General features: G+C 46.9%; 1 protein-coding gene across 1 annotated transcript in view; it reads right to left on the bottom strand.

Annotated features, from left to right (window-relative positions):
* Nucleotides 1–24,608, bottom strand: part of rnf17 (ring finger protein 17) — a 31,820-nt gene that overhangs the window by 501 nt on the left and 6,711 nt on the right. Inside the window, exons 12-37 of the mRNA XM_086220908.1 lie at nucleotides 24,324–24,482; nucleotides 23,910–24,081; nucleotides 20,370–20,514; nucleotides 19,265–19,452; nucleotides 18,994–19,123; nucleotides 18,323–18,485; nucleotides 17,818–17,933; nucleotides 17,359–17,476; nucleotides 16,078–16,195; nucleotides 15,180–15,431; nucleotides 14,750–14,897; nucleotides 13,776–13,888; nucleotides 13,396–13,486; nucleotides 13,135–13,262; nucleotides 10,640–10,859; nucleotides 10,295–10,406; nucleotides 9,572–9,735; nucleotides 8,799–8,918; nucleotides 8,149–8,229; nucleotides 7,898–8,020; nucleotides 7,746–7,802; nucleotides 4,793–4,903; nucleotides 3,905–4,022; nucleotides 1,757–1,892; nucleotides 547–733; nucleotides 173–307 (exon numbers count right to left, since the gene is read on the bottom strand). Of these exons, the coding sequence (XP_086077034.1) occupies nucleotides 212–307; nucleotides 547–733; nucleotides 1,757–1,892; nucleotides 3,905–4,022; nucleotides 4,793–4,903; nucleotides 7,746–7,802; nucleotides 7,898–8,020; nucleotides 8,149–8,229; nucleotides 8,799–8,918; nucleotides 9,572–9,735; nucleotides 10,295–10,406; nucleotides 10,640–10,859; nucleotides 13,135–13,262; nucleotides 13,396–13,486; nucleotides 13,776–13,888; nucleotides 14,750–14,897; nucleotides 15,180–15,431; nucleotides 16,078–16,195; nucleotides 17,359–17,476; nucleotides 17,818–17,933; nucleotides 18,323–18,485; nucleotides 18,994–19,123; nucleotides 19,265–19,452; nucleotides 20,370–20,514; nucleotides 23,910–24,081; nucleotides 24,324–24,482 (3,566 nt within the window). The 3' untranslated portion in view covers nucleotides 173–211. The remainder of the gene's footprint in view (nucleotides 1–172; nucleotides 308–546; nucleotides 734–1,756; nucleotides 1,893–3,904; nucleotides 4,023–4,792; nucleotides 4,904–7,745; nucleotides 7,803–7,897; nucleotides 8,021–8,148; nucleotides 8,230–8,798; nucleotides 8,919–9,571; nucleotides 9,736–10,294; nucleotides 10,407–10,639; nucleotides 10,860–13,134; nucleotides 13,263–13,395; nucleotides 13,487–13,775; nucleotides 13,889–14,749; nucleotides 14,898–15,179; nucleotides 15,432–16,077; nucleotides 16,196–17,358; nucleotides 17,477–17,817; nucleotides 17,934–18,322; nucleotides 18,486–18,993; nucleotides 19,124–19,264; nucleotides 19,453–20,369; nucleotides 20,515–23,909; nucleotides 24,082–24,323; nucleotides 24,483–24,608) is intronic.

Here is a 24,608-nt window from a genome sequence, read left to right as displayed (position 1 = left end):
GTGAAATGACATCAGCAGTGGTGTTCACCAAAGCGTTTTTAATGGTTTTCAATTAAAGCTCCTTGTTTTGGACCCAAAGCCTTAAAACTCAGAGACATAAGAAATCAGAGGCACCGGGATGAGGACAGGACCAAAGAGGGTTAACAGCACTCAGCCAAAGCTGAAGACTTACTGGAACTGGACCTGGTGGGCTGAAGCGACCGGCTCTGCTTCACTCGAGCTGGGCAAGGCCACTGCTCACCAGAGGTGAGTGGACCAAAGTTCCGTCCTCATTGTAGAGCAGCACTGTGAGCTCTGGTTCCTGAGACTGAGGGGACGAGGACACAAGACGCCAGCATGACTGGAGGTCAGCCACAGAAACACGGCATCAGGTCCACTTCTTTAAAGGTGAACTGAATGAAAATGGGCTTCACAGCCGGGACGGTGCTTAGAGCTGAAGTTCCCACAAGAATCATTGGTTTTATTTTGGCTTTCAAACTCATTCTTGAGCTCAGGCAAGCAGCAGAATAGAACAGTTGTGTTGAGGAAGAATCTGGGGTTTCCTACCACAACGGAGGCTGTGATGTTGCTGTGGAGCAGGTCGATCATGAGCATGGCGGCCCTCACGCTCCAGCGGGGGCTGTAGGGAAGCACCTCCTCCTGCATCTTGACGCTGGGAGCCTTGAAGCCGGCGACACGGACCTTCAGTGCCTGCAGGGGGAACTGGATCAGCTGGGCCGGCATCTGACGCAGCCTGACGGGACGAGAGTGGACCAGAGGAACACGTCAGCGAAGGGAGGGTGCCATCTGACACCTCATGTATGGCTACGCAACTCAGCATTGGACCATGTTGGAACCGACTGTGTCAGCACTGAGGTCTTTATCAACACCCATGTGTGGCATGGACGTAACGTTAGCTCTTCGGCTAACAGCTGAACGTCTGAGAAACGCTGTTAATAAAATCTGCTAGCAGCAACAAATGCTTGTTGAAACCAGTCAGCCTCATAATCCAGAGCTGAGGATGAATTCTGGTCTGCGTCAGACCCAGAATACAGTCGAGTACAGCCTTCATCAGAAGAAATGGCTTCACAAGGCCGAGTGGTCGTTCAAAGTAATCCCTTCTTTAGTTCCTATTTCAAGTAAGTGAATTGTGAGTGTAGACGGTCCGTGGCACCGCCACTTGGTTTCTGTGACTGAGGTCGTGTGTATTAAACAAGGCAGAGAGGACAGTGAGTCTGTGGGGGCGGGACTAAGAGCCTGAGGTCTGAGTGTCTGTCAGCTGCTGAGAACTTTAGAACTCAACAAGTGCCTGCAAGCTCAGCAGGGCGGCGCCGCACTGGTGGAGGCTGAGGATGGAGGCCACCGCCACTGCATGGCACTGAGCACATCTGGATGATTCCAGAAGAAACGGACTTGCGGCGTACCACATGGGACTGATGGACTCCAGACGTCTCACTGGAGTCCATCAGGGGTCTGCTGAACATCAGCAGACCCCTGATGGACTCCAGTGAGACGTCTGGAGTCCATCAGGGGTCTGCTGAACATCAGCAGCAACACCAGGCCTTTTCAGTTTTGGAAACACAAAACACTCTAACATGTTCCTTTCCTCGTTAGGAAACGCTGTGACATAATGAGTTAGTGATAAAAGTAACGTGACCCAACGCTGGTGACCAATGCATTACATCACAAAGGAATCCAGACAGTGAATGGAACGGAGGCAGCCGTGGTCCGGCTCCAGTTCCTGGATGAGACAGTTCTGAGTGTGATAAGTTCCTACTTGCTGGTGGGCAGAGTGTCGTCAGAGCCAAAGTCGACGTGTTGGACCAGGATCCTGACGGGCTCCAAGCTGACAAATTTGATCAGCCTGGCCCGGTAGTACCTCCCATCGCTGTACTCAGCCAGACACGGACCACCTGCAAACCACAAAGCACCGATCGAGTCACGACTACGTCTGTGAAACCAGCGAGACTCTGGTGCGACTGACATCACAAAGGGGGTGAACCCAACTGCCCCAGTTAAATGGTTCTCAACTTTTTAACCACTTCCTGTTAGCGAAGCTTTCTCTACAACACAGGTGTGTTAGTAGGTCACAGTGATGGAATAAATACCTGCCAGAGGCAGGTGGGTTTGGAGGGTGAGTCTCAGGTCCACCCACCATCTGGTGAGCAACTACCTGAGCGTGAATAGTGATGTAATAAATATCTGTCAGCATCGCGTCTGACGGACACTGCTGGAGCGCTGAGGTGCTCTGATTAATCTGGAGGTAGACTGGACAGCTTTTAAAACCCAACGGCTCCTGACAGGACAGCTGATACACAGATTCACCCTCTGGCTCATGTAGGTTCTATGACTGGGGAACAACTGAGGGTCCCACTTCACGACAAATGACGATGACACAAGTTGTTGCTATGTTTTCGAAATCAAACAAGTTTAATAGAATCGCTGAGGTTCCAGAGGCTGAACTCTCACTCGAAGATCTGGGCTGGGGGTGACTACCCAGGCTCCATGCAGAGTTCTGGTTCTGGAGCTGCACAGACACCTGCACTGTGACTCATTCTCACCCTGCTGCATTAACACTCTTCTATCCTGAAGGGTGAATCGCACCATTCCCACGTGGACTGCAGCTACTGCAGCAATGGCAGCTACAGCAGCAGCTACTGCAGCAATGGCAGCTACAGCAGCAGCTACTGCAGCAATGGCAGCTACAGCAGCAGCAGCTACTGCAGCAATGGCAGCTACAGCAGCAGCGGCTACAGCAGCAATGGCAGCTATAGCAGCAGCAGCTACTGCAGCAGCGGCAGCTACTGCAGCACTGGCAGCTACAGCAGCAGCGGCAGCTACTGCAGCAATGGCAGCTACAGCAGCAATGGCAGCTACAGCAGCAGCTACTGCAGCAATGGCAGCTACTGCAGCAGCGGCAGCTACTGCAGCACTGGCAGCTACAGCAGCAGCAGCTACTGCAGCAGCGGCAGCTTCTGCAGCACTGGCAGCTACAGCAGCAGCGGCAGCTACTGCAGCAATGGCAGCTACAGCAGCAGCTACTGCAGCAATGGCAGCTACAGCAGCTACTGCAGCAATGGCAGCTACTGCAGCACTGGCAGCTACAGCAGCAGCAGCTACTGCAGCAATGGCAGCTACAGCAGCAGCAGCTACTGCAGCAATGGCAGCTACTGCAGCACTGGCAGCTACAGCAGCAGCAGCTACTGCAGCAATGGCAGCTACAGCTGCTACTGCAGCAATGGCAGCTACTGCAGCAGCGGCAGCTACTGCAGCACTGGCAGCTACTGCAGCGGCAGCTACTGCAGCTACTGCAGCGGCAGCTACTGCAGCACTGGCAGCTACTGCAGCAGCGGCAGCTACAGCAGCAGCAGCTACTGCAGCAGCGGCAGCTACTGCAGCACTGGCAGCTACAGCAGCAGCAGCTACTGCAGCAATGGCAGCTACTGCAGCACTGGCAGCTACAGCAGCAGCAGCTACTGCAGCAATGGCAGCTACAGCTGCTACTGCAGCAATGGCAGCTACTGCAGCAGCGGCAGCTACTGCAGCACTGGCAGCTACTGCAGCGGCAGCTACTGCAGCAATGGCAGCTACTGCAGCACTGGCAGCTACAGCAGCACTGGCAGCTACAGCAGCAGCAGCTACTGCAGCAATGGCAGCTACAGCTGCTACTGCAGCAATGGCAGCTACTGCAGCAGCGGCAGCTACTGCAGCACTGGCAGCTACTGCAGCGGCAGCTACTGCAGCACTGGCAGCTACTGCAGCAGCGGCAGCTACTGCAGCACTGGCAGCTACAGCAGCAGCAACTGCAGCAATGGCAGCTACTGCAGCAACGGCAGCTACAGCAGCAGCTACTGCAGCAACGGCAGCTACAGCAGCAGCTACTGCAGCAACGGCAGCTACTGCAGCAGCAGCAGCTAGTCATTACCCTCGGGGAAGTTGGTGAGTCGTGGGATGCTCTCCATGTTCTTATTGATCCTGGTCAAAGCCTCATCCAGAGTTTCTCCACCCATGACATCTGCTGTTCCTACAGGACACAGGAACAACTGCAACACACACACACACACACACACACACACACACACACACACACACACATCTATCATAGACAAAAGCATTAGCATCTTCCCATCACCTGTAGCAGGAATGAGCATTGTTGAACATCCTTCGTTCCCTTGTCTCAAAGTCAGAGGATTTTCAGGGAAACGCCTGAAATGAAGTTTGTGGTTCCCACCAGGTTCAGATATTTTAATGTTTTGTTTGACATCATAAGACGAGTCCGTAAACGTGTCTCAGGAACAGCGCTCGCTAACAAAACTACAGGGGTGGTTGGACCGCCACCAGACTGGACCGTGAAGCTGGATGTGGTGAAGTTTAGTCACTGGTTCATCGTGCAGTTTGTTCACGGGAACTTCCAACTGCAGCACCTGTTCGATCGTGGAGATCATCTGAGATTGTATTTGGAGGAAGGCCATATTGTTATTATTGTGTACAATATTGTGATATAAAAGACAAAATGTACTGTGACTCTGCTTCCTTGATTATCACACAACTTCAGGCTTCGACACCATGGAAAATCAAGTATTGTTTGGAGAGTACGTTCAAATATATTCCTACCCTTAAAAACACAGACTTGGAAGACCCTGGAATGAGGCAGAGGGCACCACTCATGTTTAAAGAGTCTGTCTACAGAATTTTAGGAATAAATGTCTCACCCAGACAGACTGAGTCTAGAGCACGAGTACTGCCTGTCTGGTTAAAGAGGCCTGCTGAAGACATCTTCACACAGACAGGTTTGAACAGGCTCAGCAGGTACCTCATTGGGCGTCCACAGGTGCTTGACCCGGACCTGGAACTGCTGTCCCTCCTGAGGCAGGTTTGGGTGGATGAAGAGCGCCAGCATCGGTTCCTCTGGGCCCCTCAGACCCTGGAGACACAGGATCAGCAGTCTCACCTCCCCTCCATGACTCAAACAGTTTCCAGGATGCACAAACGAGCTGAGAATGATTGATTCGTCAGGGTTTTTGGGCCAGAGGGAACGAGGCTGCAAAGGTTGATTGTGCTCCTCAAAGCTTGGTGAACTGCTAAGCTTGGCCTCCCCAGGTCTGAGACACACCTCACTCTCAAGAAATGGTTTGTTAGCTGTCACACAGCAGCTACCAGATAACAGGCAGCACTCATCGACACGGGTCTTGTCTTATAATGACAAAGCAACGGCACATCACTTTATTTCTTGTCGATCAGTTGCTACAATAAAAGGTCCTTTTAAATGTGAGGGGCTTTCACTTTAATAACTGGGTGTGAAACGGAACCCTCAGGAAGTGTCCTGATGTTCACAGCGTGGTAGAGCCCATGGCATCTGCTGCTGCAAGGACTAAAGTCTTGTCGTTTCTTTGAACGATTCAGCCAATCACAGATTAGAGCTCCACCTGTGACAAATACTGTAATTGACACATTCCCTGGTGTGTATCAAAGGAACCCCGGCGCACCAGACCTCTGACAACAAGCCAAAGATTCAACCACAGACCCAAGAGCTGATCGTCAAGAGCCTGAAGACCAAGGGTGTGTCCCAAATCGCATACTTCCATCCTACATACTGAAAATCTTGAGTGTACTCAACTCAAAATGGAAAAAAGTGTGGATAGTATGCAAAAATTGAGTATGCAAAAGTACCCGGATGACGTACTCAATTCAGATTTTGAGAAAGCAACTGTGGACACTCGCCGCACTCATTTCATCAATAAATATGGCGGTGGACTGCTGTGGCGAGAGTCTGTCCACACTGACTTGTACAGAGTCGTCTTTACATTAAATAACGGGGACAGGTTTGAAATTATGTGTGGACGCGGGTTTGAAAAAATAAAATGACTTGTCACCAGAATGTTTTGCTAAGTAGACCACACAGATAAACTCTACATACTGCTGACCTTCAGCCAACAGAAGGAGGACACCGCCTTGTCGGCGCCGATTGTGGCGTAACGATGCACGATGACCGTTCATTTTGCTGTTTTACTGCTTCAAAAATCGACAAACAAGTGCAGGCAAAAGGTGGCGTAATTAGCTGATGCTGATGCGGTGCTAGCTGGTGGGAAATCAGCGTAGAAGAAGAAGACATTGCGTCCTCATTTCCGGTGAGCGCGCCACGCGGCAGTATGCGATTTGGAAGGGCACTGCACCCCCGAAACTCGCCACTGAGCGACCGAGTACATACAGTAGTATGCTTAGTATACTCAAGTTGAACATTTTAAGTATGCAGTATGGATTTGGGACACAGCACAAGTCCGCTGCTGAGGTGGCAGACATCTCCAATGTGTCCAAACGTCAAGTGGAGAGGACTAAAAAAAGATCTGAAGAAACTGGTGACCTTCATGACCAACCCAGGTCAGGCAGACCCCCTAAGACAACTGAGAGAGGTTCCGGCTTCGGCTGTCCCTTTTTCAACTGCAGCAGAGCAACATGAGAACTGGTCACCAGAAACCCCAGTGTCGACCAGAGCAGTTTGTTGAATTCTCTCATGCAGTGGTCTCCATGGCCGAATGGGTGCTCACAAACCAGCGTTAAACAGAGAACCAAAAAAAGAAGAGTTGTATTTGCCAAGGCCCACAGTTTGCAGAAAGGATGGACAGTGGAAAAGTGGCAGAAGGTTGACTTTTCTGAGGAATCGTCCTTTGAACTGCATCCCAATCGCCCCAAATACTGCAGAAGATCTGTTGGAACTCGCATGGACCCAAGACTCCCTGGGAAAAAGTCAAGTTTGGTGGAGGAAAAACCATGGTTGGGTGCTACATTCAGAATGGCGGCGTGCGAGAGATCCGCAGAGTGGATGGCAACATCAACAGCCTCAGGTATGGAGACATTCTTGCTGCCCATTACATCCCAAACCACAGGAGAGGGCAAATTCTTCAGCGGGATGATAAGAGAAGTTCCTGAAATCGCAGCAGGTCGAGCTGCTCCAGGATTGGCCAGCCCAGTCACATGGACATCATTGAGCATGACTGGGTGAGATGGAGGAGGAGGCTTGGACGATGAAACCAAAGAATCTTGGTGAACTCTTTGCCATCCCCATGACTTCATCAATACGCCGTTTGATTCATCGCCAGGGCGTAGGGATGCAGTCCGCCGAGCTCATGGCAGTCATACGCATCTCTATTCTGGTATGACAAGCACGACCTAGAGACCTTCGCCTATCACATAAGCCACTTCTGATTTCAACTGATCAACTACGAGTCAGGTCATTATTTGTTCTTCCTACAACCTGGATAAGCGACAAGCCCTTTGTCAGGGACCGGATTCCACCTGTCACCTGTCTGACAGTAGATTCATCAATTCATCAATCATCAATTCATCATTCATGGAAAATTCAGTTTAAGACCATTTGACACCCTTTCAATACCACTTGAATAAAATTCAATGCCGGCGGAGGATTTATTCAGGACCGCAGGTGCCCGTGTACACGCTGCTACAAACGCTACTGTGTGGTGCTTTCACACTCGCCAGCTCTGAGTGCCTGCATGTGCAGCTTGGAAGATTTTCAGCCCAAACAGCGTCAGGCTTGATGGTCGCTACCTGGAATAACTTAACTCGCCTCCACACCGAGACCAGCTTGTGTGTTGAGTTACTGTATTTGGACATATGTAGGCCCTTTTGCTTTATGTATTTATTTTCTTAATTTGGAAGTTGGATGTTCACGGGACAAACTGCCGCTGTATTATGACGAGTTTACAGTTGTTTTATACTCCCAGCAAATGGAAATAAGAGAGAGGAAGCACCTCAGTGTCAACGTCCCAGTCATCCAGGAAGGGAACAACAGCTGGCGATGAGTCTTCCTGCAGAGTCAATGACATCAGCATGGTTACACTGTTTTGAGCTCAGAAACACACTCGCTCTCTCACACTCTCTCACACACACACACACCCCTTACCTTCTGAAGTGACATGGCCCGGTCTATACAGGCATGTTTGTGATGACACAGGATCTTGGTGAGGCTCAACCCATCCAGGAAGAGCTCAACTTTAAGAGGCTCCCTCATTTCAGTGGGCAGCTCCTACACACACACACACACACACACACACACACACTAAGGGTCATCACCTACTCTACGAGTTTGACACAACTGTGTATTTGCGGTTTTTAATTGGTACGGTCCGTGAGTGATTCACTGTGCAACATTACCAGGACTTGCACGTCCACAGAGCGATTCAGCAGCAACTCCTTCAAAAGCGCTACTGCGTCCCACTGCCACTTCCCACCCACCTGATGAGACGAGGACAGAAGATTCACTGAGGACCTGAACGTGGTTTCATCTGAACGACGTGCCTTCAAAAGACCTTCCTAACAACTAGAGACCTCTGCTGTTATGTGGCTTCATACCAGCCACATGAACTGCATGCAAACCTTCAATGTGACTATCTGACCACATCCATCCGTCCATCCATCCATCTCCATACTGACTGAGCAGCATATAAAAACACCAGACTTTTTGGTGGTAGAATAATAGCAGCAGTAGTAGTAGCGGTATAGTAGAGATCATTTCCATCCTTTTCTAATTCAATACTTCAAAATGTTGGAACCCCCACAATAAACCATGGAGACACGGCGACTGACTGTTAACAACAACGGTCTCCATTGTTGCCAGAGTGAAATTCAACACAGCCAGCGACTCACATTCACACAAGGCAGCAACCCGCCTCTGCAGTATAAGTTAGTCTGGATTAACACTGTCAACCATAAACACGAGTACATGAGGGTGTCAGCTGCAGAGGCTCCTCTGGTGTTGAATCCACGTCTGTGTTGTGGACGCTGTGACACACACAAACTCTTACAGGGTTGATGGCGTGCAGCTGGCAGGGCATACAGAGCTGAGGAACATCATCGCACAGCAGCATGGGGTAAACGTGGACCACTGGGATGTTCTCCACCAGGCCGTAGTCCACATATTGGACCTGAGCACACAGACATGTTCTCACAGTTCAGGCTACATTCCAACACTGCATTTGAAATGTAGCCTGGGAATGAGGTGAACAAGCCAACGATGCTTTGTAGGAGGTCAGCGTGCCCTTTGACCACCAAAACCTTTTCAGTTCACCCTTTAGACCAAGTGAACGTCTGAGTCCAACTTGAAGGAATTCCCTCAAGATATGATCAGGAAATCACGCAAAGGAGACAGACGGACACGCCTCTGGTCACGGCTGCTCTTGGCTCCGAGACAGAAGGAATGCTGTTTTCCATGTGTGACTTTTAGGAAACACACACGCATTATGTTTTTGGGTTGTCCGCCTGTCCCATTCCTGTTAATGTTATATCTCAAATTGAACACGAATGCTCACTGGGACTCGAGTCTCCTCACATGTAGGCTGCATGGGTCTCATTCTCAGTAACTCCAGATTTCAGGAGCAACTTGAGGGTTTTGTTCAAACTTGGCACAAAACATCCACTGAGACTTGAGGAAGAACTGAAAAAAGAACTGTGGCGGTCAAAGGACGAGGCCACTGTGACAGGAACACGTGGACACAAGAGCAGTGTGGTATTTCTAGCTGGGACTGGTGATGGAATCTCCTGACAAGCAAAACTGCTGTGTTTCGTTTGTGTTCCGGACCTTGACGTGTCCTCCCAGCACCTCCAGCAGCTGCCCTCTGTACCACAACATATCAGTTCCCATGACTGCGCAGCCCTGGACCGACTTCCAGGTGTACGGCCTCTGTCTGGGCAGAGTCTTGATGCTCTGCTGGATTCTTTCCCTCAGCTGCTCCAAATGACACTCTGAAGAACACAGACATGGATTCAGAAGTGAGGTCCATTTCCTATTCTACTCTTTAAACTGAACAGCATCCGAGTCAAGGTAGTAAAACCACTCTGTGGAAGCAGATTCTAACGTACAGACTTAAAAGGGACATGCCAACCTTTTGGGATATACACTTTTGTATCACTGCTGCTTACTGCTAGCTAGCTAGCAGTCAGGTGGGGGGGTCTGGAGCTCCGCACCGCACACAGAGAGGACAGAGGCTTGTCCAGCTCTATGAAAGATGGAAAACAAAGGCGTTTCCCAAACAACGTGTCCTTTAAGGCCTTGTCTTGCACAGCACCGTCTGGCCAACATCATCACGTTCGGCCAGCTTCAGTGACTCATGCTAAATCCCTGCGTTTATTTCACAACCAGTTTTATCCGATCTGCAGCATATAAACACAGAATGTTCTAGGCTTCTATTAAATTTGCAGTTCAAAAAGAACTCGTCCACGCTGGGATATGCGCATCACAGCTAAGTGTGGACTTGAGGAAATGTGCTTGAGGAAGACCATGACGGCGAGCTATCATGTTCACCTGCATTCAGTGTTCTGGCATAAATGAGGCCGTCCTCGCCAACGGCAGAAATGGTCATCTGGATGTGGCCGAGGCACGGCAGCTCCGGGGGATTGTACAACGGAGTTTTCACCTGCACACACACAAGTTCATTTACCTATAAATCCAATGCATCCATAGGTAACTTTCCGTTCATTGCTCTCTCTCGGTTCATTTCAGCAGACTCTCAGCTGCCCTAGTTTATTCTCTCCAGACTGACGATTCTAAATGTCACGTCTCCATGTTTTCTCTGGTTGTAGCGACATGTATTTGAGCATTTTCATGGAATCCAGGCGGGAGGGAAAGCCAGTGATTCATTGTGATCACCTTCTCAGCAGACATGATGGTGCGGGGGGCCGGTTTTGGAGGGGCAGCACTTGAGTTCAGCGAGGATGGCAGGGACAAAGGAACTGCAGGAGCTGGAGCGTAAGTCGTAGTTGTAGTAGTAGTAGTAGTATTAGTACTTGTGTCTGTGCTGTCAGCGACATCTGCTCGTTCCTTATGCACTGGAGTATCTGTTTCTTTAGGTGTTTGATTGACAGACTCTCTACAAGAAGCACACAAAAACAGGAGTTCAATGAGGTCAGCCAGACATGGACTGTTAAAGCAGGCACTGACCACTGAGGTAAAGCACTGACACGGCTGCAACTAGAGGTGTGTGACACATCCATGAAATCATTCCAATTTACAGTTCAGCACAATGTGTTTTAATGACGATTGATTTCTTCTTATTTATTTTACATGGGAGCGTCAAAAGCGGAACTAAAGCGCCGCAACGCTCCACACGGTTATGTTAGCAGGGCGCACCCAAACACTGTAGATTCACAAACACGGTAGCGACGGGGGGAAGCCGGAGCTCGTGCCAAAGGTGTTGCTACATCTGTTATGTGGAACTGGTTCAGCTTCCTTGCATCGGACTTAAAACAAACAAGCGCTCGTTGTGAGGTCTGTTCAAGAGCTGCTGCACCCCAAGGAAGCAGCACGACAAATTTATTCCAGCACCTAAAGCTGAGGCACGCAGCGGAGGGTTTCATCAAAAATGACAGATTTTCAACTTACAAGTTTGAAGGTGTCGCTGCCAGGTTGCAAATAAGAAAGAAGAAGAAGACACACAAAGAGGAAGCTTTCTGAAAGTGTTTACAATGGCGGCGTCTGCCATCTCACCCACAAGCACCTTTTTGGCTTGTCAGACTGTACTTTTACCTTCAAGTAAAAAAAGAATAAAGTTCAAACTTGTTTTGAGCCATTTATTTGTCATGTTGTTTGCCTTTGCGTAGGGCAGAGAAAAATCAGTTAGAATAGGAAATTGGATATTTTGTAAACCAATCGGAGATTTCATTTGTAGGCCATATCGCCCAGCTCTAGCTGCAACTCATGATTATTTTCATCCTCAGTAATGCAGACAATCATCCTCACAATTATTGGATGAATTGTCTTAGAACTGTCAAGGATGTCTGAAAAATGCTGATCACAACGTCTCACAGCCCAAATTGACGTGTTCAAATTGCTCTTTTTGTCCATCCAACAGTCCAAAATACAAAGACTCTTCATATTCTGGCATAAACCACCAAAGCAGCAAATAGGTAGGCCCTTCAGGAAAACACGGGCAAAAGTCCTTGATTATGCCAATAAATATGCAGGGTTTTTAATGCCATTTTATGTGGGAAAATTGCGGAAAGTTGCAAAATATGCAAATAGTTATGAACTCTCTCCCTCACACTCTCACACCCCCCCCCCCCCCATCACTGAGGTTAAAACTTTCCTATTCAATTAAAAACATTGTAATTGGGATATTTTAATCACACACGCATGCACACACGGGCGCGCTCCTCCCTCCCTCCCTCACACACACACACACACACCATCTCATTCAGTTTTCATATTAGTTTGTTATACGGCTTCAATCGTTACCTCGTTTCTCGTCAACCGTCTTGGAGGTTGCTGCCTCCGTTACGGTGAGTTGTTTGAGTCCTTTTCGTTCGGCAAGACTTCTGCTGTGTTTCGTTGTGGCCAAGTGTTGCAACACGGTGGATTTTCGTTTGTGCTCTAGAACTATGTTGCATGGGGTGCAAAAAAGTTTCCCCCCGCTTTCATGCAGTAGATGCGGATACTGTTCTGCCCGGTCTCTGGCTGAAATATTCGTCGTGGATGCGACCGACTTGCATCAGCCATTTGTTCATTTTTTCCCCCCACCTTTGAGCACCGTGCTCCGCATAAGCGCACGCTTCATGTTTGTGTGTGTGTGTTAATGCGCAAACTGATGACGTGGCGCCGGGTGTCACAACTTTATTTATTTTGGTCATATTTTTTTTATTTTAACGCGGAAATTGTGAAATCAAGCGTGACGCATATTTCACATTTTTACGTGGAAATTTGAGATTATTGTGGGAATTATGCGGCCTTTTGGGAAATAATTGACCCCCGCAAAATCAGTGACAACCAATCCAGAGACAGATTGGTGATGTATGCGGGAATTCATGCGATCGCATAATCGCCTTTTTCTGGAGGGTCTAAATAGGGACATTAAAAGGTCTGCAACAAGTAAATACTTGACATTTTTGTCAGACATTTGATTACTGATCAGTTGTTGCAGGTCTTGCTGGCTTTTACAGATATCCTGATGTTCTATGACCTCAAATGAATCAGAACCTCGTGCCCCAGGCGCAGTTGTTAAAACCGGTTAAGTAACTATTTTAAAAATAATAAAACTAAAACATAATGTATAAATGATACATGGTCAGGAGAAAAATGAGGAGGGCAGAATATTCCTGTTTTTTTTTAATCAAGATAAATCATGATCAATGACTCAAAAACACACTCACACTGAAACTGGTTTCCTCTCCCTGAGGGCCAGACCCTCGCTGGCCAGAAAGTCTGAAACACTGACGAACTCTCCCATCCTGTTGGTACAGAACAGAGTGACGGGCACCGGGCGCTCATCCGTCATCTCCTGACAACAAGACCAGATGGAGACAGACACAGAAAAACAACGTCACACATAAATAAAGGTACATGAAGGCACAAGAGCAAACAAGGTGATGGAGGAGTAAACAGAGGACAAAGAGGGAGGAACATGGCTGGACCTTGATTGTCAAAAGGGCCGAGGCTCCAGTCAGGTAGTAAGAGATGAAGTCACAGGCAGTAGCTGTCCAGGTGGATCGGCCTCCTGCCGGCCTGACGGAGACAGAGAGCAACAGACAACAGAAGCGTTCACAATCAGCAAACGCATCTAATAAATGCATCCGGGGGTCTGAGCAGATCTTGGTGTCATTTTAGTTTTGTGACATCACACGTGAAGGGTTTGGGTCAGAGGGAGCCCTGTAACAATCTGTGTCACAGACGGCGCGAGTGAATGCCAGTCATTCACCCTCACTGGTGTGTAGCTGTCTGCATCACTGGAACAAATAAATGAATATACATTGTATATTACTACTACACACTATAGTGTGTAGTAGTTTGTAACCTGATGTCCGTGAGAGTACACTCCAGCGCCATAGAACCCATCAAGGAGGATGGCAGCGGCCGCAGGTTGCTGACGGGCACTTTCACCTTGTTGCCATGGTCACAGCGTATCACCTGGTCATCAGGACAGAGTGACAGGGAGACACAGAAGTCACAATTACCACTTAAAACAAGCACAAAGACAATAAAAAAAAGAAGCCTGTCGCCAAGCGGTGTGACGTGACATCAGGGTAGCTTGTGTGTGAGCACTCTCCTGCTGCCATGGTGATAGAGTGAGGTGCAACGGTCGCCCGTTCACAGAGCAGAAGTAGAGAGTAAAAAAGTGTTATTTAGGGTTTAAGTGGACAGTCGTGGCAGGACAGCGCCCTCCAGAGGCTGTCTGTTAAAGACAAACATAAAAACAGACAATATAACACAACATCACCCGGTCCACAAGTCAAACAAGTGTGATTCATTTTCAGACAAAGAAGCTTCAGCCACAATCCAGAGTCGGGATGAGGCAGCTCAGGGCTGCAGCAGCTGGTTGAGTGCATCTGTGAACCAAAGGATCGCACTGGAAATGTCAACTTCACAAGAAGACGTCAGGCTTTGCCGATCCCCACCACCAGAGGTAACCAATCAGCGATGGTAATGGTAATCATGTTTATCAACAATGATCTAAACTAAATGAAAAGGTGTTTAGGAGTGCAAAGCTCAGCCAAGAAGCTGAGCTGAGTAGCATCAAAGGATTCTGACGTCTAAAGTCACCAGGGTATTTTGATTATGACCAATCAGTCAAAAAATAATCTAATATCATATTCAGAAATACCACAAAACTCAATGCTTCGATCACTGGTTTATCACTGAATACTGAGGTGCCCCAAGGTCCCCACCCCTTATGAGGTATCGTCTTAAATAAAAACTTTATGCTGATAAAAATCAGGATTTATGCTAAATTCAAGTGGCAGATTGATTTGAGGGAAACATTTTTTATACCTCAACAATGTCGCTGGAAGTGTCTTTGGAGCAGATCTGTCCTCTCTCCCAAACGCCATCCAGGTGGACAGCACAGTGAGCATCTTGCGCCCAGGCCACGTCTTGGGGCTCCATCGGCACACACTCCTGCTTCAGCAGCTCACACACCCTGGAGAGGACAGCTGGATGTCGTCTGACAACATCCTATGTTTGCAGGATCTTTGTCCAGTTGTTTCAGGTGAGTTTACATTTACTTTGGGATGCTCCATGTTCCAACATACATTAGTCTAAAAGAAGATTAATAAAAAACATTTTTGCTTTTCAGTTTAGACGCTGTATGTTAGCTTAGCACATGGACAAAAAAATGGAATGGACTTGATGCTAAATTCCTGAGAGCAGTATTAGTTTTTGATTTTCGTTCTGGACCAGTATTCGGCTCTCTATTGCTGACCTCTTGAGATGACAGTCATATTGGGTGAACTGGACGTAGAAGCTGCTGGGTGAGTTGACGTGGCTGACTCGGACCTTCAGCTCTGTGGGACTGTCAGGGAACTTCAGCTGAGGCTGAAACTCAAGCGCCTCCTTATCCTGCCCTCCACTAACGTTTTGGTCGGAGGAGTCAAGATCCTCTGTGTTGGAACAGAGCTCAAGTGGTGGGTCCCATATGGTGGACTCATAAGCAGTGTGCCTGGCGTCGGAGCACCTGGGTTGGCAGGAGGGGTGGAGGGTTTTAGACTGACATGGAAAGTACAGGGGAAGAGTGACATCATGCAGAACAAAGAAAGGGAGCAACCAAGAGAGTTAGGGAAGAAGGAAGAAATGGAAACAATAGAAATGTCATCACGGAAAAGTGAAAATAAAATTAGAAATGATACAAAAATACTAAATTGAGAACATGGCACAGTGGTCTGCACTGTGGCCCCCAGCAAGAAGGTTGTGGGTGGAGCCCCGGCTGGAGCAGGGGGTCTTTCTGTGTGAGTCTCCATGTTCTCCCTGTTTCTGCTGGGTTCTCTCTGGTACTCCAGCTTCCTCCACAGTCCAAAGACATCAAGAGGGGACCAGGTTAATCCAGACTCTAAATTGACCGTAGGCGTGGCTGGGAGAGCCAATGGTTGTCTGTCTCTATGTGTTGGCCCTGCCATGGACTGGTGACCCGTCCGGGGGGGAACCCTGCCTCACCTGAAGGCTGCTGGGATAGGCTCCATGTTACGTCAATGAAAATGTGATAAGGGGGAGAATTAACTAGAAAAGAAAGATGTTGCCAGGATATACAGCAGCAGATTTTTGTTGTTGTTGATGTGATGCGTGTGTATATGCACACTTTATTAAAGCCACTGACAGAATCTGACCTCTGTCTGAAGCAGGCCAGCTCCTCTGTGACCAGCAGCTCAGCGATGTTGGCTAGCGGTCCATTCAGGCCACTCTCAAACAGCTTGACTGGCAGAGGCTGATTCTTAGGGACTTTGTCTGGACGGGTTCAGGGAGGAGAATATCGGTAAGAACAGTATTCAACACAGTCCGACATGCATGAATAAAGTTCTCAGAAACTATAAGTTATTTAGAAAGTTATACTTCTTGTGTCAATGAATTAGATATGGATAGATATTAGATAAATGGCACCTAAACCAATAAAACAACATCAAATGCACATAAAACATGTAAACTCTCTTGTTGCTGTGTTCGGCTGCACGGTGGTGCAGTGGTCCTCACTGTGGCCTCACAGCAAGAAGGTTCCGGGTTCGAGTCCCGGCTCAGGCGTGGGATCTTTCTGTGTGGAGTCTCCATGTTCTCCCTGTTCCTGTGTGGGTTCTCTCCGGGTTCTCCAGCTTCCTCCCACCGTCCAAAGACATCAATTTGGGGACGAGGCTGATTGATTCTCTAAGCTGACCGTTGGTATGAATGTGAGTGTGAATGGTTGTTCGTCTCTGAATGTTGGCCCTGCGATGGACTGGTGACCTGTCCAGGGTGAACCCCGCCTCTCGCCCGTAGATGCTGGGATAGGCTCCAGCCCCCCCGCGACCCTTACTAGTAAGGAATAAGCGGAAGACGACGCTGGATGGGTTGCTGTGTTCAGAGTGAGAAGTGAGAAGGAGCTGCCTGTCAGAGTGAGATCTACACGTGACCTTCACTCAAATACTGTCAGGACTCACATGGCTGGCACACCACTTTATCTTCAGCCCTACAAGGGTACAAAATCCTAAATATTCTAAACAAAAGTATTTCCAAACAGAACTTTTCTGATGGCACAGGGTTTGGACTCCACTATTGTTACTAGGAACAGGTTTGGTAACTTAGGTTGCAAACTCTCTTGACTTACATTCAATCATCAAATTAGCGAGCGGCACTGTGGGACTCCTGCCTGTCCTACGTTCAGCGCGTGCAGTGGCTGAGGCTGATGCCAGAACTCAGCAGACAACCTTGGCTAACAATACCAGACCTGGGAACTCACCGGGGCAGCGCTGCCTCTCTGTTTTCACAATTGGATTGATTTTTTTCTCGATTCAGATATATATTCAGATTTAAGGTACATTAGCAGTTTCTCAGGCAGGCCTGATGTGTCTTGTTTCTCCTGCTGTACAATATGTAAATCATAAAAACACACATGCACACACACGTGCCTGTACCTGTACCTGTCGCCACTATAGTGACCAGTTTCTGATGAGCCAGGCTGATGAATCTGGTGGTGCAGGCCTCTCTCCAGCTCTCTCCATCCAAAGGAGACACATCCGCCAGGCAGCAGTGGATTGCCTGGAGGACAGAGACACCACCTCACTGGTTTAACCTGCCTGACCCAACCCTCTCATAAACCATCCCTTCATGAGGACCATGCTTGTTTCATCTGTTTGAGAGCTGCTGGTGGGGTTCCCAATGTTGTCTTCACCCCATTCAGGGTTGAACAAAATGAAGATTTCTTGGATGTTTCATACTATGAGTCTGAAGAGGAAGATTACAGGTTACAGTTGTGACTCATGGCCCTGGAACAGACTGAGAGCACTGAGACATCAGATTTCATGAGGAGTTTGAACGGGCACCGTAAATGTGAGAATGTGTTCTAAACATGAATGAATTAAGAAATGCAGCCTTCTCACCATGGCTGGGAGGGAGAAGAACTCATCCTTGATCTTCCTCAGGTCGCTTACTGACACGGTTTTCGTATTTCCAAAGTCAACATATCGCACCTCGACTTTCCTGCCCCCCGGATGACCTGTGAACACACGTGAGTCATATTTCAGAGACTCCTCAGGCAGGGAGAGGTAACGGCAGTCTAACACAGTATCCAAAGGGTCGCTTCTCCATCTGTGGCAAATCTTAAGTGATGCCAACATTAAGAGGGAGCTCTTCCCTCTTAATGTTGGCATCAAGAACCTTTTCTTGCTCACAGGGGGATCGTTGGGTCGGAAGGGCTGTCTATTCCTGTTCCATTAGAAACGTGAGACCTGTGGTCATGAATTAGCTTTACATGAAAAAGACATTTTACTGAATTAAGTGACAGCACACAGAACTAAACTGGCTTCATAAAGTATCTCACAACCCTTTGATAATTCATTTCAGTTGTTGGTTCGTTTGACAACATGACGATTCCAACATTTTCACCTGTGACCTGAGCTCTGTACCACAAGCTGTCCTCGTAACGGGCGACACAGGCCTGTCCTATGACGGGGCAGTAAACAATGAGGTCATCATCTCCAGCCACTGCGTTGGCGTTGTAACGATCCTGGAGCTTAGCTGACAGCAACAAGGACTCCATGTTATCAACCTGGTGAGGGGGGGGGCCCACACGAGACAAAGATATTCATGCGTCTATGTGTTTAGGCTTTTTCTTCAAAGACTGTAAAGAATGAATTGTTAAAAACAGTATTTTTATCCATAAGCATCTTCAATATAAAAGAAATAACAATCGATCTGTGACCGATTGATAATTTTCCACTGACTGATTAAGGACATTCCACGAGGCCCATGCCTCGGCTCCTCTGTGAGATCCTTCATGTGGCTGTCAGAGCAGAAATGGCTGCAATAAGTCCCATTTTCTCTTCTTACAACCCTCTAAAACAAAACCTCCTGACTTTTTGCCTCTGGCATGATGTCTGCATGGACAATTCTCAGCAAGCTTCCACTCTAAAAACACAGTGTAGGAAAAGGGCCTGCAAAAGTCCGTGTATGATTCAAATGTTCTTTAAACTGATAGTTTAAGCGAGAGATGCTGAATTAAACTGCTTCATCATGAAAACATGAGTGTGTGCTTGTTATCGCAGCATGTTAGGTACCAGCTGGATGTAGAAGTCAGCAGGGTTGTTGATGTGGGACACCACAGCATTGAGCTCAGTGTTGAGGGCGGGATAAACAGGTGGGTAGTACAAGAGAGGCCTCCGGCTCGTCGTCACTGGAGAGTAAAACCTGCAGCAGCCACAATAACATTTTGGAATTGAAACACTCTTTTTCTGTGGTAGTGCTGAATATTAAGTCTGTCCTGTTTCAATTTACAACAGTGACCCCAAGTGTTTTCCAAGGAACTCGTAAATGTGTGTGTGTTTACACCTGGCCACTTCAATGAACACCAGGTATTCCCTGACAGAGATGGGCACATCGCGGGACTGGTCCATGGGAGCTTTCTTCAAGTCCACCAGCAGAGAGTCTCTGTCCTGACCCAACAGCCGCATGACCACAGCTGCAGACCCGACCACACTGCGGAACTCAACCGCCGCCTCTTTACTCCAGCCCTTACTCTGAACACACACAAGCACGCACGCACGCACGCACGCACGCACACACACACACTGTCAGTTAAACGATCATTAAATGTAACATTCAAGAGGCCTCTGTAAGGTCCAGGTCAGCTTCAGGAAAGTATTGTTTCCTCTCACATAAAAGAGGCACAAAAACCACTTCTTTATAGTTATAAATGTTATCAATGTGAAACATTTCCTAACAGTCAATATTGTTAATAATCATGACAAAACAATAACTACCCTTTTCAAGTTTTCAGGCAGAGTTTGGCTTCTGCGTGACGTTATATTCTCAAGTTAAACTAAGATCCTGCTGCATTTACGTCGTTCGTCCTGTTTTCAAGCTTGTATGCAGTCCAACACAATAAATGTCCTGATTTTCCCAAAGTTGTGTTCACCCCATTCATTGTGCAAATTTCCCCATATTTCATTTTCATTCTTATGAATTCTGAGTCTTACCAATTAAATCAGTGTCTAATAATATGCTGGTTTAGTAATATTGAGGTATTTCTTGAAGTGTCTTAAATGTCATCATACTTGAAATGAAAAAATTCAAATACATAGAATTGTTGAATGAATATAGCAGAAACTCGGGACACAAATTCAAAATGAAACAAAAACAAATTCCTGATCAATAACCTAGTGAAGGTGGGGAGAAAGTACTCCTTCCTCCTCCCTCTGCTGCTGGCGGAGACGACAGCTCCTCGTCTCCGCCAGCAGCAGAGCCTACAAGAATTTGCCACATTCTGAAATTTGGGCAACAGACATGTTGCAAAATTTTAGCTTGACTGTTAAAATTTGTTATGGACAAAGTAGCTGAAGCCTTACTTTTCTACTTGCTCACTCACTGAGGGGGTTGCCTGATAAAACACAAAAATGGACGCACTTCTACAGAACGCTAATATGGGTCGTCGTACAAGGTCATAGGGGACGAGGTCCTTGAGGGAACATCGGACGGCCTGAGGAACACAGCGACCCAGCTCGGCCTTCACCTCCTCCTCACCCGCCTTCCTCAGCTGGTTGTTCAGAGCCCTTAGGGAAGGCTCGGTGGAGTCGCCCTCACTGGAATGTGTCAGACAAGGAAAGATGGTGTAATAGAGTAACTAGTATCAAACTGACCTTTGACTTTTTGACATTGTTTTTATCCTATGTTTGTGGCATTTTGTCAATGTCAGCATATTCATTTCTGAATGACTCCTAAACACGATTTCAAAGTGGAACCCCCTGGTGTAGGCGTCTCCATCTTTTGCAGGTGTATCAATCAGCAATGCACTGCTCGGCTGGTCCTTTTTTTTCTGTAGTGTGACTTGGTGATACCAATCTTCCCAATTCTGAATTTCTGTCTAAGAATTCTACTTGACAGAATATAAAAATCATAAAAATCAACTTTTCTTGGATGGAAATTTATATTCATAATTACAGAAAATATTACTTTTACAGTTTCCCCCAATTTGCTCGAGGTTACTAGATCTTTTCTTACTTTAACAAACCTAAAAACACACACAATTACATGAACAAAGTGTTTCACTGGAAAGAGAAACAAATAGAATTCTTTTGAAACAGGGTAGTTGTATATCCAGCTGTGTCTAAATATATTTTTCAGTTTTTCATCTTACTCACTGCAAATACCAGAGTGAAAATAATCAGAAGCTAAGCAAACACAAACGAGACGCCGGAGGTTGGCATCAGTAAATGAATGGACTTTGAGGGCATCAACACATTTGTGGACCCCAAGAGGAGAAAAGAGATGCTCCAGTGAGATACCTCACACACTCGTACTCCTCAGAGAACCGGGGTGATGGAAATAACCTTTAGATGTGATTCATTAAGGGGACAAGATCCACCAGTGTTGTTTGTTTTCTTCTCACACGTCCGCTACAGTGTGGCCTGCTGCTCATCTTGCCTTTGTTTAGCAGCGTCCATGATTTAAACGGAGTGAGTTTGTTTCGATGTTTAATTATTCGCAGTTGCAACGCCATTGTCATGTCCTTACTGTTTGTAATGCCAAGCTTTGGCTATTGATTATTGAGGGGATGGCAGTCCCCCAGGAGACCCATGTCTTGATGTTCCCCTCATACTTTAGCGTCCCGGTTGTGGAGAGAGGTACGTCAGTTTGAATTATGTGTATTATAAATCCTTTGGTTGTTCAATTTCTGAGTGATGTTTCTGAACGATGTTGCCACGGAAATTATTTGTGAATTTTAATGATCACCTTTTGCTTACTGGATGTTTTTGTGTTTCTTAATTTTAGTAAAATTGCACTTCTTGGATTTAGAGTATTTGGTAATTTGTGCAATGAGTGTTCAGTTCAGTTTTCTCCGTGACCAACATTGTAAAGGTGATAATGCAAGGTGTGTATGCAGTTTTTCTGCAGGGTGGCCAGCGTGCAGTCTTTCAGGAGACGTGGTCTGGCAGAACCATGGTGCATTGCTATTTTGGGACACCAGAAAACATTTGCGCCATAGACCAAGAAGAGGCCGGACTCTGGTGAATGTTGTCATGTGTGAAGTGATATCAAAAGGGTGCATCAATCAGATGAGCAGATGCACGGCATTGCAATGTGGTTCAACTGATGCCTGAAGATGCGGGAACCGTAGCCACCACCTCCTACCAGACCTGCTCCACCTCCTCCCAGACCGCCTCAACAGGGCCTAGAGTCTGTAAACGGCCTTGCCTTCTTTGCCAATATCAATGAAACCCAGAGGGAAGCTGCTGTAACTCTCTTTGGGCAGTGCATGGACGCACTATAGTAATGCAGCTCTGGTTGTAAGATGCAGTCACACTCAGCACTTTTATGCCCAGAGATCTCCAAAGATCCCACTGTGCAGAGTCGGTGTTTCTCAGTGCAGTGCCTCCACACATTGTAGTCTTAAATACTGCACCGCATGTGCTGCTAATTAAACACGTTGGTTTGGCGTTTGGGTGTGGTGGTAAAATTAACAAGTGCTGGTCACTGTTGGTAGGGTTAAACTGACAGATTCCGTTGTCAGATTTCTAACCTTTCAGAGTTGAGAGAATGTTGACTGTTGCTAGGCTACGCTCAAGTGCCTGTACTACAGTCAGACTCTACGCAATGGTTGGCCTCTTTGTCTGTAATAGCTCATGTTTGACCAGCAGACCTTTGAGCAGCAAACCTCAACACGATTGAACCCTTTTGAGTTCATTCTCAATCATGAACAGTTGCCTAACACATTGAACTGCCAAACCACAAAGGCGACTGCCCTCATTTTTGTTAACGCTTTATCAAATATGATGAGTAGATATTCCCGAATGGGTGTTAACATAAGGAAATATATCTATGTGACCTTCAGAACTGTAAACACTTTCCCCTGCATTGTGAGTATTTTTTAAAAATTCATAATCATATCAATATTAAAATTTATATATAATATCTATCTAATATTTCATATCACAAAAAGCAAGCTGGCTTTTGTTTAAATTGGCTTGAAAATGAAATCAGCTTCAGTGAAAAAAACTGAATACCGTATTTTCAGCACTATAAAGGCGCATCGGATTATAAGGCGCACCTTCAATGGATGGCCTGTTTTAAAACTGTTTTCATATGTAGGGCTCACCGCAGTATAAGGTGCATAGAAAAGAAACGACTGTAGTGGCTGGGGTTGCGTTATGCATCCACTAGATGGAGCAGCGCTAAAGGGAATGTCAACAAAACAGTCAGATAAGTCAGTCAGTCAAACTTTATTGATAGAATACAAACCAACGTTCTGACAACTCTGTTCACTCCCAAAACAAGTCAGTGCATTCACAATAGGGTACCGTGCGTACCGGTAGCTGCGTGACTGACAGCCTTGAGTTTGAACTCTGCGTCGTAAGCGCGTCTCTTGAAAGGCGCCATTTTGGGGTCTTTATACACACACAAGTGGTGTGGGACTGGAATTCCCCTTTACCATTTTTACCGCTTTCACTTCGGCGACGCCCCCTGACTACGGTAGCCATAATTAACCAATATTGATCCATATATAAGGCGCATCGGATTATAAGGTGCACTGTTGGTTTTTGAGAAAATGAATGGCTTTTAGGTGCGCCTTATAGTGCGCAAAATACGGTAAAAAAATTGCAACTGGGTGGAAAATCTCTCCTGTTCGTGGGTACAGTCTTTCCTCAGTCAAATTTTTAGATACTGAATAACTATTATCAAGCATTTGATCATAATCAGGACTAAGGGTGAGCTTTTTGATTAATATTTGTATGTCCACGATTCTCAAGCTTGCATTCTACAATTTAATTTATTTAGCAGACGCTTTTGTCCAAAGCCACTGGATTCTAATGTAACTAGTGGTTATATACACAGTATTTAATACCCAATGTTGTTACATTGTCATTTTCATTCAATCATTCATATCGTGTCTGCAAAAATGATCCGGAAATATTGAGTCACAATTTCAAATCAGGCTGGAACCTCGAGTGTACGCCTTCTGTCCTTTATGTTTGTGTACCTTTGTATGGAGATACTCTCAGTGAAGCCATGGTCAAGGAAGAAGACTCGGACGCTGGTGAGCTCAGTGACAGAACAGGCTTTCAAGGTCTCCGTGCAGTCATTCCCGAAGACCTCAACCACACTGGCGCGGCACCAAAGCCCCTCCTTCAACTTGACAAAGATCAAGGAGCCTGGAGGGAAGCAAAAGGGTTTTACTTCTTTCTGAAAGGACAAATGATCCATGTTTATCCTCCCCATTATTTGAGGACAAACTCAAAATTGGGAGCTGAAAGGACACTTTTCAAGGGTCTTCATTACTAACAGTCTACTCTTGTAATTCCATCTCCTGATCCTGCCATTTGGAAAAGGATTACTACTGTATGAGCTCAGAGTTGAAAAACACAATTCAAAAAAGACACACACACACACACACCTGTCTCAACTGTGTCACTGGAGGTAAAGTAAGAACTAGCTCTGCTGCAGAAGTTGTTTATCTTCCTGGACAGAATCTCATTTTCCTTCTTCTCAGCCACATAGCATACATAGAAGTAGCTGGGATTCACAATATGGGTCACCACCACCCACTGAGTAACTGGGGGGGGGTGGGAGAGAGAGAGAGAGAGAGAGAGAGAGAGAGAGAGAGAGAGAGAGAGAGAGGTGGGTAACAATGCAAACTTGGAATCAGAATATCATTATTGGCTCACGACATGCAGCTAAA

Source organism: Aulostomus chinensis, chromosome 12 (assembly GCF_037954235.1).
Source record: "Aulostomus chinensis isolate RoL2024-O1b breed Wild chromosome 12, RoL_Achi_v1.0, whole genome shotgun sequence".
NCBI lineage: Eukaryota > Metazoa > Chordata > Actinopteri > Syngnathiformes > Aulostomidae > Aulostomus > Aulostomus chinensis.
The sequence above is the reverse complement of the archived record's forward strand: the minus strand, read 5'-3'. Positions and strand labels throughout refer to the sequence as shown.